The sequence below is a fragment of the Orycteropus afer genome, unplaced genomic scaffold (genome assembly GCF_000298275.1).
Source record: "Orycteropus afer afer isolate SDZICR_OR568_19922 unplaced genomic scaffold, OryAfe1.0 scaffold00113, whole genome shotgun sequence".
NCBI classification, from domain to species: domain Eukaryota; kingdom Metazoa; phylum Chordata; class Mammalia; order Tubulidentata; family Orycteropodidae; genus Orycteropus; species Orycteropus afer.
In genome coordinates this window covers 1,623,166-1,635,618 of record NW_006921700.1, presented here as the reverse complement: position 1 = coordinate 1,635,618, position 12,453 = coordinate 1,623,166, and the positions used below count along the sequence as shown (strand labels likewise).

At 51.2% G+C, this 12,453-nt stretch overlaps 1 protein-coding gene across 1 annotated transcript in view; it reads left to right on the top strand.

Annotated features, from left to right (window-relative positions):
- Positions 1-9,861, top strand: part of MAPK4 (mitogen-activated protein kinase 4) — a 61,671-nt gene extending 51,810 nt beyond the window's left edge. Inside the window, exons 3-5 of the mRNA XM_042781385.1 lie at positions 521-682; positions 4,200-4,401; positions 9,165-9,861. Of these exons, the coding sequence (XP_042637319.1) occupies positions 521-682; positions 4,200-4,401; positions 9,165-9,861 (1,061 nt within the window). The remainder of the gene's footprint in view (positions 1-520; positions 683-4,199; positions 4,402-9,164) is intronic.
- The last annotated feature ends 2,592 nt before the right edge of the window (positions 9,862-12,453 follow it).

Here is a 12,453-nt window from a genome sequence, read left to right as displayed (position 1 = left end):
TACCTCCATCCCAAGAAGCACAGTGACACTGTCTTTGCTATATTGTCAGCTCAGCTGACCAAGACGCATCTCAACCAAACTTGTTCCTCCTGATGGTTTTTCTCTACAGAGTTTTCTGGATGGAAGTCTCTTTATTGGAAACTAAAGGATAAGGCTTATTTCTAGCCTTAAAATTATTTCCTGCCCTGGCCTGGTAAAGGATATGCATAGAGACGTATGGAAACACACCCTGGGAAAGCCTTGGGCTTTAACTCTGGTTGACTCCATTTATATCAGAGTCACAAATGTTAGGGCAGTGGACAGGGCTCAGAGACTACCAGATTCAACTCCACTCCTTCTTTCTACATTTGATGAAGTCAGGCCCTACAGACAGCAAGCCACTTGCCCACAGTCACACAGCAAGGTAGTGGCAGAGTGAAGACCCTAACCCTGGGCCCCTGGCACCCAGGCCACTGTGCCCTAATACCTGCCCACCCAGCCAGTGGACAGCACCTGTGACCATCTGTGCTTGCCTCCCCAGGGGCTCACGAGCTAGAGCAGATGCAGCTCATCCTGGAGACCATCCCTGTGATCCGGGAGGAGGACAAGGACGAGCTGCTCAGGGTGATGCCTTCCTTCGTCAGCAGCACCTGGGAGGTGAAGAGGCCACTGCGCAAGCTGCTGCCCGAAGTGAACAGCGAAGGTACCTGAGGCTGGGAGGTCCATCACTTTGGGGGCTGGGGGCAGGCAGTCTCCTTCCAGAAAGAAAAGCATGGTTCCCTGGCATGGGGCCTTTGCTATAGGTACGTCCGCTCTGGAGTTTGATCACTAGACAACCCTCGAGGCCATCATTTGTGGTCCTCCCTGTCCTACTGCCTCTCTTTGCTTTCCTTTCCTTCTCCTCTTTCTCTCTTCTTCCATCTTCCCTTACTTTTTTTTTTCCCTTAGAGGACATGGTATGGTACAAAGAACAAGAGCTTTACCAGTGGGAGAGGCACACACCCAAGTTCAAGTCTTGGTTCTATGAGTGGCTAGCTGTGTTGCCTTGAGCAAGTTACTAAACTCTGAATCTCAGTTTTCTTAACTTTAAAATGAGTTTAATAACAAACATCACATAGGGTGGTTGTGAGGATTAAGTAAAGTAGAAGTTGTGAAAGTCCCTGGCACAGTTGAGTTGCCCCATAAACCTCACTGTCATCCCCAACACCAGCCCCATCTATGAACTCCCTGGGAGCAAAGAACTATACAGCTCTAGGGCTGGAAATTCAGAGACCTAAGAGATAGTCAGGAGCTCTGATGGCATAGTGCCTAAAGCATTTGACTGCTAACCAGAAGGCTGGTGGTTCAAACCCACCAGCCACTCCTCAGAAGGACAGTTGGGCAATCTACTTCCATAGTGATACTGCCTCAGAAACATAAGGAGGGGTCGTTAGAAGTCAGATCTGACTCAACAGCAGTTGTGTTCGTTCGTTGCAAGAGACAGTGTGGTCTAGCTGGGAAGAAAGGGACTATCATCAAAGACGAATAGGGATAGTAAGGGACATGGCCTAAGGGGTGAGAGGGAGCTCCTGGTATTCAGGGAGGGGAAGAGAACCTGGCCTGGCACAGGTGGGGCTCAGGTAAGCTGTGACAGCTGGTGAGGGCTCCCATCAGCAGGCCAAATCACAGCCGGATTATAGGAAGTGAAGCTGGAGAGGTGAGGAGAGTCGAGGGGCTGCAGGGCTTTGGCTACTCAGATAATGAATTTGGACTCAATCCTGTCACTGGACAGATGTCCCCTGAAGCCAGGCTGGCTTTTCCCTCTCAATGCACTAACTTCAATCACAATTATCTGTCCTTGAACAGTGACTCCAACTGGCCTCTGGCCTTAGGATAATGAGGCATTGATGAAATATCAGTGGGATAAGGAATACTTGGGAGCCTTGTGCAGTGGCCAGTGGCCAGCCAGCATGAAAACATTGCAAGATTTCAGCAGCCAGTAGGTTAATTATGCTGCCAGTGTGTGGAGCATTAACTCCCTCATTCATTAGCAATGGGTGAGGCCAAGAGAGTGTAATAAAGGCGTCAGGCCAAGAGAGTGTAATAAAGGCGTCAGGCGAGGGGCCTGAGCCCACCGAGGGAAAAGGTGCCCAGGTGTGGAGCCCTGCACTGGAGTAGCCAGTTCTTCCAAATCTCAGGAACTGTGAAACTGATCTCCTTTCATCCTTAACCCAGGATCCTGAAACACCCTAGCAATGCCAGAGTTTACTGCTGTGTAACTAATCTTTTGGTCTAGGGTTACGAGCAGCACTGTGTTCTCCTGGGAGGCCAGTGACCTTCTGAGTCCATCGATTTCTTAAATCATTGATGAATTCTTCTGCAAAGATACCCAGGGCTGGTGGGAGGGGAAGATTAGTGGTGCCAGCTGAGGCCCACCAGGAGCCTGAGGAGGGGGTGGGAAGAGCAGCCTGGGCCTGAGCCCAGCTCAATTTCTCCCTTTCCATGTGGGCTGTAACATGATTAGCCAAGTCCTGATTTCAGAGGGGCCTCCAGAGACTCCCGTGCTGAGAAGTAATACAAGCCTCCAGGCTAGACCTTGCCATGAGATAACCCAGGGCAGAGCTCACAGGGCAGGTGGGCACCCCTACCCCTGCTCAGAGGAAATGGGCACAGACACCTGTGTGCCAAGCTGCTGTTCAGCCAGCACACACCCATAACAACCTATTGGCTGATGAAATCTTGAAATACTTTCATGCTGGTTGGCCCGTAGCCCCAGCACAAGGCTCCCCAGTGCTCCTTCCCTTCCCCAGATCCTAGCTGGCCAGACACCCATTGATCTAGCCACTGAAGGGTTACACAGCAGGGGAGCTTCAAGACTAGGTTCTGCCTGATTATAAAGCACTTTGAACATCAACACTGTGCTTTCAGGCCTCCATGAGTGATCCATAGCACAAAGAGCACTGGATTTGCCCCAGGAGTCTAGGCAGCAAGACCCCATCCCTAAGGCTTTTCAGGGCGGGCATCTGTGACTCTTAGACCCTGAGGACTTCCTCAGGAGTGTGCTCAACCCTGGCAGCTGTCAACCCTTGACAAATGGGAGTGAGTACCCTAGCTTCCTCACCCTTCAAGTGGCACCCCCAAGGTGTGCCCTACACTGCCTCCTGGAGGGCCCTGGTGGGACAGAGCACCAGTTGCCCATCTGCTCTTTGGTCACCAGTATTAGGTTCTTCCCCACTCCCAGCCATGCTTCCTGGCATCACCTGCCTATAAATTACCTATCACCAAATCCCTGTTCTGGTTCTGTCTCTAGCAAACCCAACCTAAGTCACAGTTGTAGCCTTAGACCTCCTCTCACCCATGGTGGGACTCTGAGCAAGTCACTTTACCCCTGTAGGCTTCTGTTTATCGACCTATGAAGTGGAAAAAGCATTATCCACTCTGTCTTTATCACGGGCTTCTGGTGAGAATCATCAGAAAGAAAATGGCTAAAAACCTGTTTGTTTGTTTGTTTTTTAATTTGTATTGTGATTTGGGTGAAACCTTACAGAACAAATTCATTTTCCATACAGCAGTTCGTACACATTTTGTTTCATGACACTGACAGTAGTTTCCCACAGTATAACAGCTCTCTCCCCACTTTATCCCTGTAGTTACCTCTTCCCTGTGTCCTTCCCTCCCAATCACTCCCACCGCCCCACCCTCCAGCTGTCTCCCTTTGCAAACACTGCCCTTCTGTTGTCTCACCATTGATCGCTCCATGGATTGTATCTACCTGATGTAAATGTTCACCCCATATGCCTGTCTGCTGTTTGGCTGGAAGCCACAGGAATGAGTTCAGTTCCAGACCTGAAGGGTAACTAGGGGCCATAGTGTTAAGGGTCTCACCAGGCTCTATCAGACCAGCAAACCTGGTCTTTTTTTATGATTTTGAGTTTAGTTCCACAATGTTCTCCCACTCTATCCAGGATAGAGTGGGAGAACATTGTGCACCGATTCCTCTCCAAGTGGATGACAGTGTTAGTTGGGTACTATCTAGTTTTTCTGGTCTCATGGTCATATAGACTGAGGATTGTATGGTGTACCAGTCCCTTGGACTAATCATTTCCACGTGTCTTCGGTAAAAAACTGTTTTGCAAACAGAAAACTACAGACACCAGGAGTGTCACCATGCTGAGGAGTCTCATTCTCAGCTTGGCAGGGGCAACACGAATGACCTGTGTGTCCTACTCTGCTTCCCGCAGCCATTGACTTTCTGGAGAAGATTCTGACCTTTAACCCTATGGACCGCTTAACAGCTGAGATGGGGCTGCAGCACCCCTATATGAGCCCCTATTCCTGCCCCGAGGATGAGCCCACCTCACAACACCCCTTCCGCATCGAGGATGAGATCGACGACATCCTCCTGGTGGCTGCCAACCAGAGCCAACTCTCCACCTGGGACAGGTGAGGTTGTGGGGTCCCAGCCCTGGTGTCTACAGCCCACGGCCTGTTTTGCCTCTGGTTCTCCGTGACCTTTCCTTCTGCCTCCCAAGTTGTATAGCCCATTGGGCACTTTCTCCACTTAGCTTCTTGCCTTTTTCTCTCTAGTCCCCAGACTAAATGGCCAAACCCCAAGAGTCCCCAGCTGTGTCTCACACATGTGGGCTGGAGGCCTTCTTCTGTGCAACACAGCCACCACCAGCTTCCCTCCCCTCCTGAGTATACTGAACACAAGGCTAAATACAACATTTGGCAAACAGTTAATGAGCACCTACTATGTGTAACCTAAAACTAAACTCTCTGCCATCAAGTTGATTCTGACTCATAGCGACCCTATAGGACAGAGTAAAACTGCCCCATAGAGTTTCCAAGAAAAGCAGACTGACATATTTCTCCTGTGAGTTTGAACAACCAACCTCTCAGTTAGCAGCCGAGGCTTTAACCACTGTACCACCAGGGCTCTTCTACTGTGTATACAAAGAAACTAAACTCACTGCCATGTACAGAGGTCCCTAAGAAATAAAATTTTCAAAAACCCATTGCTGTCAAGTCAATTCCAATTCATAACAACCCTATAGGACAGGGAACTGCCCCATAGGATTTTCAAGGATGTAAACATTTACAGAAGCAGACTGCCTCACCTTTCTCCCATGGAGCAGCTGGTGGGTTCAAATCACTGACCTTTTGCTTAGGAGCTAAGTTCTTAACCACTGTGACACTAGGGCTCCTTATAAAAGTCCCTGTTGTGTTGTGTTGTTATGTGCCATGGAGTCAGATCCGACTCATAGCGACCCTTCCTTGGGTTTCTGAGGAGGTATCTCTATGGAAGTAGATTGCCCAACCTTCCTTCCGAGGAGTGGCTAGTGGGTTTGAACCGCCAACCTCCTGGTTAGCAGTCAAGTGCCTTAGGCCCTACGCCACCAGAGCTCCCATAAAAGTCCCTAGATGATGGTCCAGATTGTCAGTTTGAGCTGCCCTGCCCCCCACAGTACCGCACAGGGCCTGGTTATCTGCCCATTAAGATTATTGTCGTTGTTCTGTGCCATCAAGTCAATTCTGGTTCCTAACGACCCTATAGGACAGAGCAGAACTGCGCCATCGGGTTTCCTGGCTATAATCTTTACAGGAAGAGAAATTCATTGGTTTTTTCTCCCATGGAGCTGCTGCTGGTGGGTTCAAACCACCAACTTTTGAGTTAACAGCCAACCACTTAACCATTGCTCCACCAGGCCGCCTTCCATTAAGATGACAGCCAGGAAAACCCTATGGAGCAGTTCTGCTCTGTTAACACATGAGGGTCACCGTGAGCTGGAATGGACCCCACAGCAACTAACAACAACTGTATAGAGATGTAAAGATCCCCGCTGAAGAAGTTCACTTCTACCAGGCTGGGTAATTTGCCCTTGAAAAGTAAATGGCACCAATGCAAGGCAAGAGAAAAACACGAAACTTACCATTACACTTTACAGGAGCACATCATTTGTACCTCCTGACAGGGCTGCAAGGAGCTCTGGTGGCACAGTGGGTAAGGCATTGGGCTGCTAACCAGAAGGTCAGTGGTTCAAACCCACCAGCTGCTCTGCAAGAGGAAGATGAGGCAATCTACTTCCATAAAGATTTACAGCCTTGGAAACCCAATGGTGGAGTGGGACTTGATGGCATGGGTAGACAGTGCTATTAAGACAAAAACCAAACCAAAACAAAACTTCACTGTCCTGGAGTCGATTCCAACTCATAAAAACCTCCACTGGGTTTCTGAGGTGGTAAATCTTTACGGAAGTAGAGTGTCCCATCTTCCTTCCATGGAGTGGCTGTTGGATTTGAAGCACCAGCCTTCTGGTTAGCAGTCAAAGCCTTAGGCACCGTGCTACCAGAGCTCCTTAGTAAGACAGGTTCTGTTATTGTGATTGCCAGTTTATAGATGAAGAAGCTAAAGCTCAGAGAGGTTGAGAGATTGCACTGTGTAACACAGGTCATTCTGGCCCTCCTCCATCTGCACCCAGACTCTGCTAATCAATTACAGGACTCTTTCCTCTCAAACTGGGCTCAGCCTTAGAATCTTTCTCAACTCAGTGTTTCCGGAAGCCATTGCCAACGAATCCAAATTGGGGAGAAGACACATTTTTTACGATCTCTGCCTAGGCACATACTGATCTCTTCAGTTCCTTCCTGCTCTGACGTTCTTAGATCTGGCAGCTAAATTCTGGGGCACCCCATCTGCTACCCTGGGAGGCAGTGCTGGTAGCTGCCCAGTTTAGAAATAGCAGCCGAGGCTCAGCAGCTAGGATGCTGAGGGGGCCCAAGTGGGAGTCCCACTGCCGTGGGAAGTGACAGCTCGTTACGTAAGTGACAGATGAGCAGTTTCTTCTTTTCAGTCACATGAAGATGATGACTTTCAGTTAAGGAGGCATGAGGGGAGGGCCAGGGAAGCACTGCTATTTTGGGACAGGTCTGCTGGTTTGTTGTCATTGTTGATGATTGTTCTCACCAGCTGGCAGTAAATAGAGATTCATGAAGACTCTGCCTTCTGCCACCCCATATGAGGCCTACCTGACTGTGGTCCCTACGGTGCCCCCACTCCGTTCCACAGTATCAGGGGGCACAAAGCATGGGCTCCATGAGGTCCCTCCTATGGATCACGGCTATAGCACAGGGTTGGTGCCAGGAAAATCTGCAGCAGTTTCTTCGGCCACCACCCATCCACTCTGACCTGATTACCTGTGCTCCTGACCTTTCCTGTCACACCTGTATGAGGGAGGAGACAAGAGCTTCAGGGATGACAAACCCCTTCCTACAGGTCCTGCTGCTTTGGGCATACAACTTAACCTGTTGGAACCCAGTTTCCTCATCCATAAAGCAAGAGCAATAACATGAACTCCACAGGGTTGGTATGAAGACTTCAGATAACTGATGTATGGCATTGGCATGGAGCAGCCAAGGGTTAGGGTCTTCATGGGTTCTTCCTCCTAGCAATCTCTGCAGTTTTGAGGACACTCAAGGGAGGAGCCATGTTCACCTCCAGTAGTGATTCTTGCTCTAAAGTCTTCAGTTGGAAATAGTCGGTATATGGGGCCTTCCATGCCTCTCAGCCCACACCCAGGGGACTGCTGCTGACATGTCTGCCAATTCACACTCAAGCTGTCCTGTCCTTGGTTGGATGGTTTTTCCTGTATAAGCACTAGGCCTCCTTTTCAGGGATCAGCTGGCTGCTGGCTGCTGGCTGCTGGCTGCTGCCCCCCTGGGCTCCCTGCCTCTCTGCATGGAGCACCTGCCCCAGATGACAGCCTATCTGCCCTTCATTTGCTTCTGGCTAGGAGTCCTGGTATGAGGAGCTCTGTTGGCATAGTGGGTTGCTAACCCTAAGGTCGGCAGTTTGAAGCCACCAGCTGCTCTGTGGGAGGAAGATGTGGCAGTCTGCTTCCATAAAGGTTGCAGCCTTGGAAACCCTATAGGGCAGTTCTGCTCTATTCTATAGAGTTACTATGAGTTGGAATCAACTCAGTGGCACACAAGAGCTGACCCCAATCTCCATGGGTACAGAGCAGACAACAGGGGACCCCAAATCCCAAGGACCTTTGGCCTCTCTGGAGGCTGTCTGTAATGGACCCATGGGACCCACCTGCTTTGCATCTCTGCAGGATGCTGTGGGGGGGGCATCCAGCCAGATCCATTAGGGCAAGGGGTCTCAGCCTGGGCTATTCCTTAGAATCATCTAGAAGGTTTAAAAACAGGCTGATGCAGGGCCCACCCTAGACCAACAGAATCCAAATCGGGGGTGTGGGCAGGCATGGCATTTTACCTTTTATTCCCCATGTGTTGCTAATTGGCGGCCAGGGCTGAGAAGCAAACTGGACCAGCAGCATGAGCATCACCTGGGAGTTGATTAAACGTACACTCCTAGGCCCCACCTTGGAGCTACTGGATCAGAATCTGCATTTTCACAAGATTCCCAGGTGATTTCTGTGCACCTCCGCGGTGGAGGAGCACTGCATAGTGGAGCTACTAGAACAAGTGCCTGTCGTGTTAACTCCTATGTGGGCAATGCCTGCAGCAGTGCCTGGCACATAGTAGGTGCTCCATAAACATTTGTAGAGTGCTGAAGTAGAGGCATATCTAAGATATGGCAGGGATGGCATGTGCCCTGAGCACCCGGTGAAGGGGGACGCCACTGAACAGTTTTTACTAACCCAGTAAGGCCAGACGTCCTTACTTAAGCTGTAGACATCTAGAGGCCTAGCAAGGGGAGGGGGGTGGGCAGAAAGGGACGCTTGGGCCTGGCTGCACCAAAGGAGGCAAGGATGACATTCTGAGGTGGAGTGACACTCCAGGCGCCACAGATTTGAAAGGTGCCTGACTGAGGCACCCATACAAGAGGGAGGAAGGCATTTCTGCTGATGGGCTACTTCCACATCTATTCATCGTGAAGCGCCCCCCTCCCCAATCCAGAGATTGCTCTGGTGCTGTTACCCTTACCAAGCTCCTGGCTGAATGATACAAAAGAAACCTAACCATCTTTTAGGGCCAAGCCAAACAAGGAGCCCCCTGCCTGAGCCTGCAAAGCCTACAGTTACCTTATCCCAACACCCTCCACTTTGAGGGGAGGGACAACAAGGAATGGAAAGTGGCCCTGTGGGTGTAAAACCTGAGTTTAGGGGGTTTGGCTCCCTCTGCGAAGACACCCCGTGCCCCGTGCTGGGCATTCAATCACCGCGTTTGTCCCCTGGCAGGTACCCTGTGAGCCTGTCATCCGACCTGGAGTGGCGCCCCGACAGGTGCCAGGACGCGAGCGAGGTTCAGCGTGACCCACGCGCAGGCTCAGCGCCGCTGGCGGAGGACGTGCAGGTGGACCCGCGCAAGGACTCGCAGAGCAGCTCCGAGCGCTTCCTAGAGCAGTCGCACTCGTCCATGGAGCGCGCCTTCGAGATGGACTACGGGCGCTCCTGCGACTACAAGGTGGGCTCGCCGTCTTACCTAGACAAGCTGCTGTGGCGCGACAACAAGCCGCACCACTACTCGGAGCCCAAGCTCATCCTGGACCTGTCCCACTGGAAGCAGGCGGCCGGCGCGCCCCCCACCGCCGCAGTGGCAGCAGACGCGGTCGCTCGCGAGGAGGAGCCGACCAGCCTCTTCCTGGAGATCGCCCAGTGGGTCAAGAGCACGCAGGGCGGCCTCGAGCGCGCCAGCCCGCCCCCCGACGGCCCCCAGCGCAGCCTGGCCGCCTCACCCCCCAGCCACCCGGCCCCCGGCGACGGCGGTGCCAGCCCCCAATTCGACCTGGACGTGTTCATCTCCCGCGCGCTCAAGCTCTGCACCAAACCCGAGGACTTGCCGGACAACAAGCTGGGTGATCTCAACGGCGCATGCATCTCTGAACACCCTGGCGACCTTGTGCAGACTGAGGCCTTCTCCAAAGAAAGGTGGTGAGACTCGAGGGGGCGCTCAAGGCCCCGGGACAGTCCTCGCAGCCATGAGGGGCGGGGGGCCCCCTCCCCTCAGGACGCTGGGCCTGACCGCAGCAGGCACCTTCACCACTCTTCCTGCCCCTCTCTGCTGCCTTGGGGTTAGCAGAACACGTGAAGGATCCTAGGAGCGAGAGGAATGTTCATTCCCTAAACTGCCTTAATAACTAGCCTTTAACCTCTTGGGAGCAGGTTGGAGCAGGAGCATTTCTTGGGGACTTCCCAACGCAAGGGGGGGGCTGTACAGTTTTTAAGTGGCCATGTACAGGGAAGAATCATGTCTCAGCTGTCTGCAGGCTACCTGGGTGGCTGGGAGCAGAGGAATCTTGCAGACATAGCTTCAAATCCACCTGGCCTGAGTAGGCAGGACAGTTAGGCCCCAAGAAGCAAAACGAGTTGCTTTTAGGTCATAGACCTAGTCAGTGTCAGGAGGAGCCTGGAACCCCAGTCACCTGCCCCCCAGGCTGATGTCTGTCTCCTAGGAAATGCCTTCCTCTGCCAGATCCTCCTGGCTTTCCAGTCAGAGAACCTGCTCCAAGATGTTTCTTCCCTGCCCATTGCCAATCCGACCCATTCAACAGCCTTTTATTCACAGTAATGTTTCTTGTATTCAGAAACTGGAAGCTCAGCCAGTTGATAACTCCCTTCACCAAGCAAATTTTTTTCTGGCTTTTCTAATACTGAGATGTTCTCGCCTGCCACACCCCTGTATCTGCCGTGTGCCCCACCCCCCACCCCTATGTGGTCAGAAGTCTTGCTTTCAGACCAGACCAGTTTGGGGTCTCCAGGTAAATACCAGTAGCTCCCCAGCCTGTGCACACACCTCCCCAGCACGCCCTATGCACTTTCCTGACACGCATGCAGACACCAAGAGACAGCCCTAGTTCCTGAGTGGTTGTCATCACAGGTGAGTTTGAAGACAGTAATTCCAAGAATCCTCCCAGCCCTCCCACCACCACCACCACCACTGAAGGTCTCCCACCCACCCACCCACATACACACAGCTCCTCTCCAAGCCTACCTCGGGACCTACTGTTCTCAGCACAAATTGCTCATTTGGATGACAGCAATGAGGTTCCCTCTGCACAGGAAGCATGTTACCATAGAAGGGTTCACTAAAACCTGCCATGCTTCGTGAATATTGTCCCTTGGTTTGAGCATCCATTGAGCCCATCCATTTAAGCATCTGCCTGGCAAACAGCAGGCCCCAAAGAAGTGTGCTGGAGAGCTAATGACCTTGGGAGCAAGGAATCAAGAAAGGTAGGAGGGGATGAAAGGCAGAGTGCCACAGTGAGAGCCCTCAAGGTCAGGCACCAGCGTGGGGACCCCAGGACAAAGGTAGGGCCTCCATGCAGCCATGCCCCTCATAGTTTAGGACGGGATGTGTTTGCAGCATGCAGACCCAGAGGTCCATCACACCTAGAGCGTAGGGTGGCAGTGTGTGGACACAGTAGGCCCTCTATGGAAGCATAGGGGGCCACCAACAGCCCCCCAGTCCAGTTCCCTGGAGCACTCTGCCTTTTCCACTACTGGTGTTCAGCTCTTCTCACACACCCTGCCCTAGGGCCCCCAAAGATACCCACAGGGAGGCTAGCCAGTCTATAAGTAGAGGATTCCCAGGTATTAGTCTTGGGCTGTGTTCACCCTCACCTTATTGCACCTTAAATCTAATCAGCTAACTACAATTTGTACACTGAAACCTGTAACACGTTAGAAACTTATATTTAAAAACCAGAATTAATCACAATGACCAATTTTTAAATGGGAAATATGTAAATATGAAGTGTTTGAGTTTTTTTAATGAAAAGGAAATGTACACCGCTCTTCATGTGCCATTTTATCCTCATAGGGCGGCTTTACTTTTTTGGTAAAGGATCAAGCTGCTGACCTGGACCAGGAGTTCATATATAATTATTGTTACAGAGGATTGTTATTACTACTCATGTTTTGAAAAGAAAAATCTATTAAATGATATTAAACTTGATCTGGACAGGCCAAATAAAGTTTTATTGGAACAAAGCAATGCTCATTCATTTATGTATTATCTGATTCAGTCTTTGACAGCAGTTAAATTCATCAGAACCTGAATGGCTTCTCCATGCACCACTGAAGGCCAGTTGTTTTGCAGGCTTGAGGTTGGAGGAGAAGAGGAATCCACACAGATTAGTAATCAAAGTGACTCCAAAATTATCTGGGTCAAGCCTGGTGTCCACATTGTGGATTTCAAACCATATCTGGGAGCAACTCCAACCTTCTATCACAGCAGGTCCTTCCCTTCAGTCACAAAAGGTGCTAACATTATGAGATCTGGGGGGAGCTAACCACCCCAAATACCTGCCAGACCCACACCTTGCAGATGCCATCTCTACATTGATCCCAGGCTCAAGTTCCCAACAGTGGGACCAGACTAGACACGTCAGCTCACCTATGCCACCCAGTCCTGCTGGCTCAGGCTTGGTTGACAAACGTGGAGCCTGCAGCTCAGCTGTGGGAAAGTAGGACCATATGAATGGCACAAGTTTATAGATAACAACACAACCTCATCCTCAACAATTAT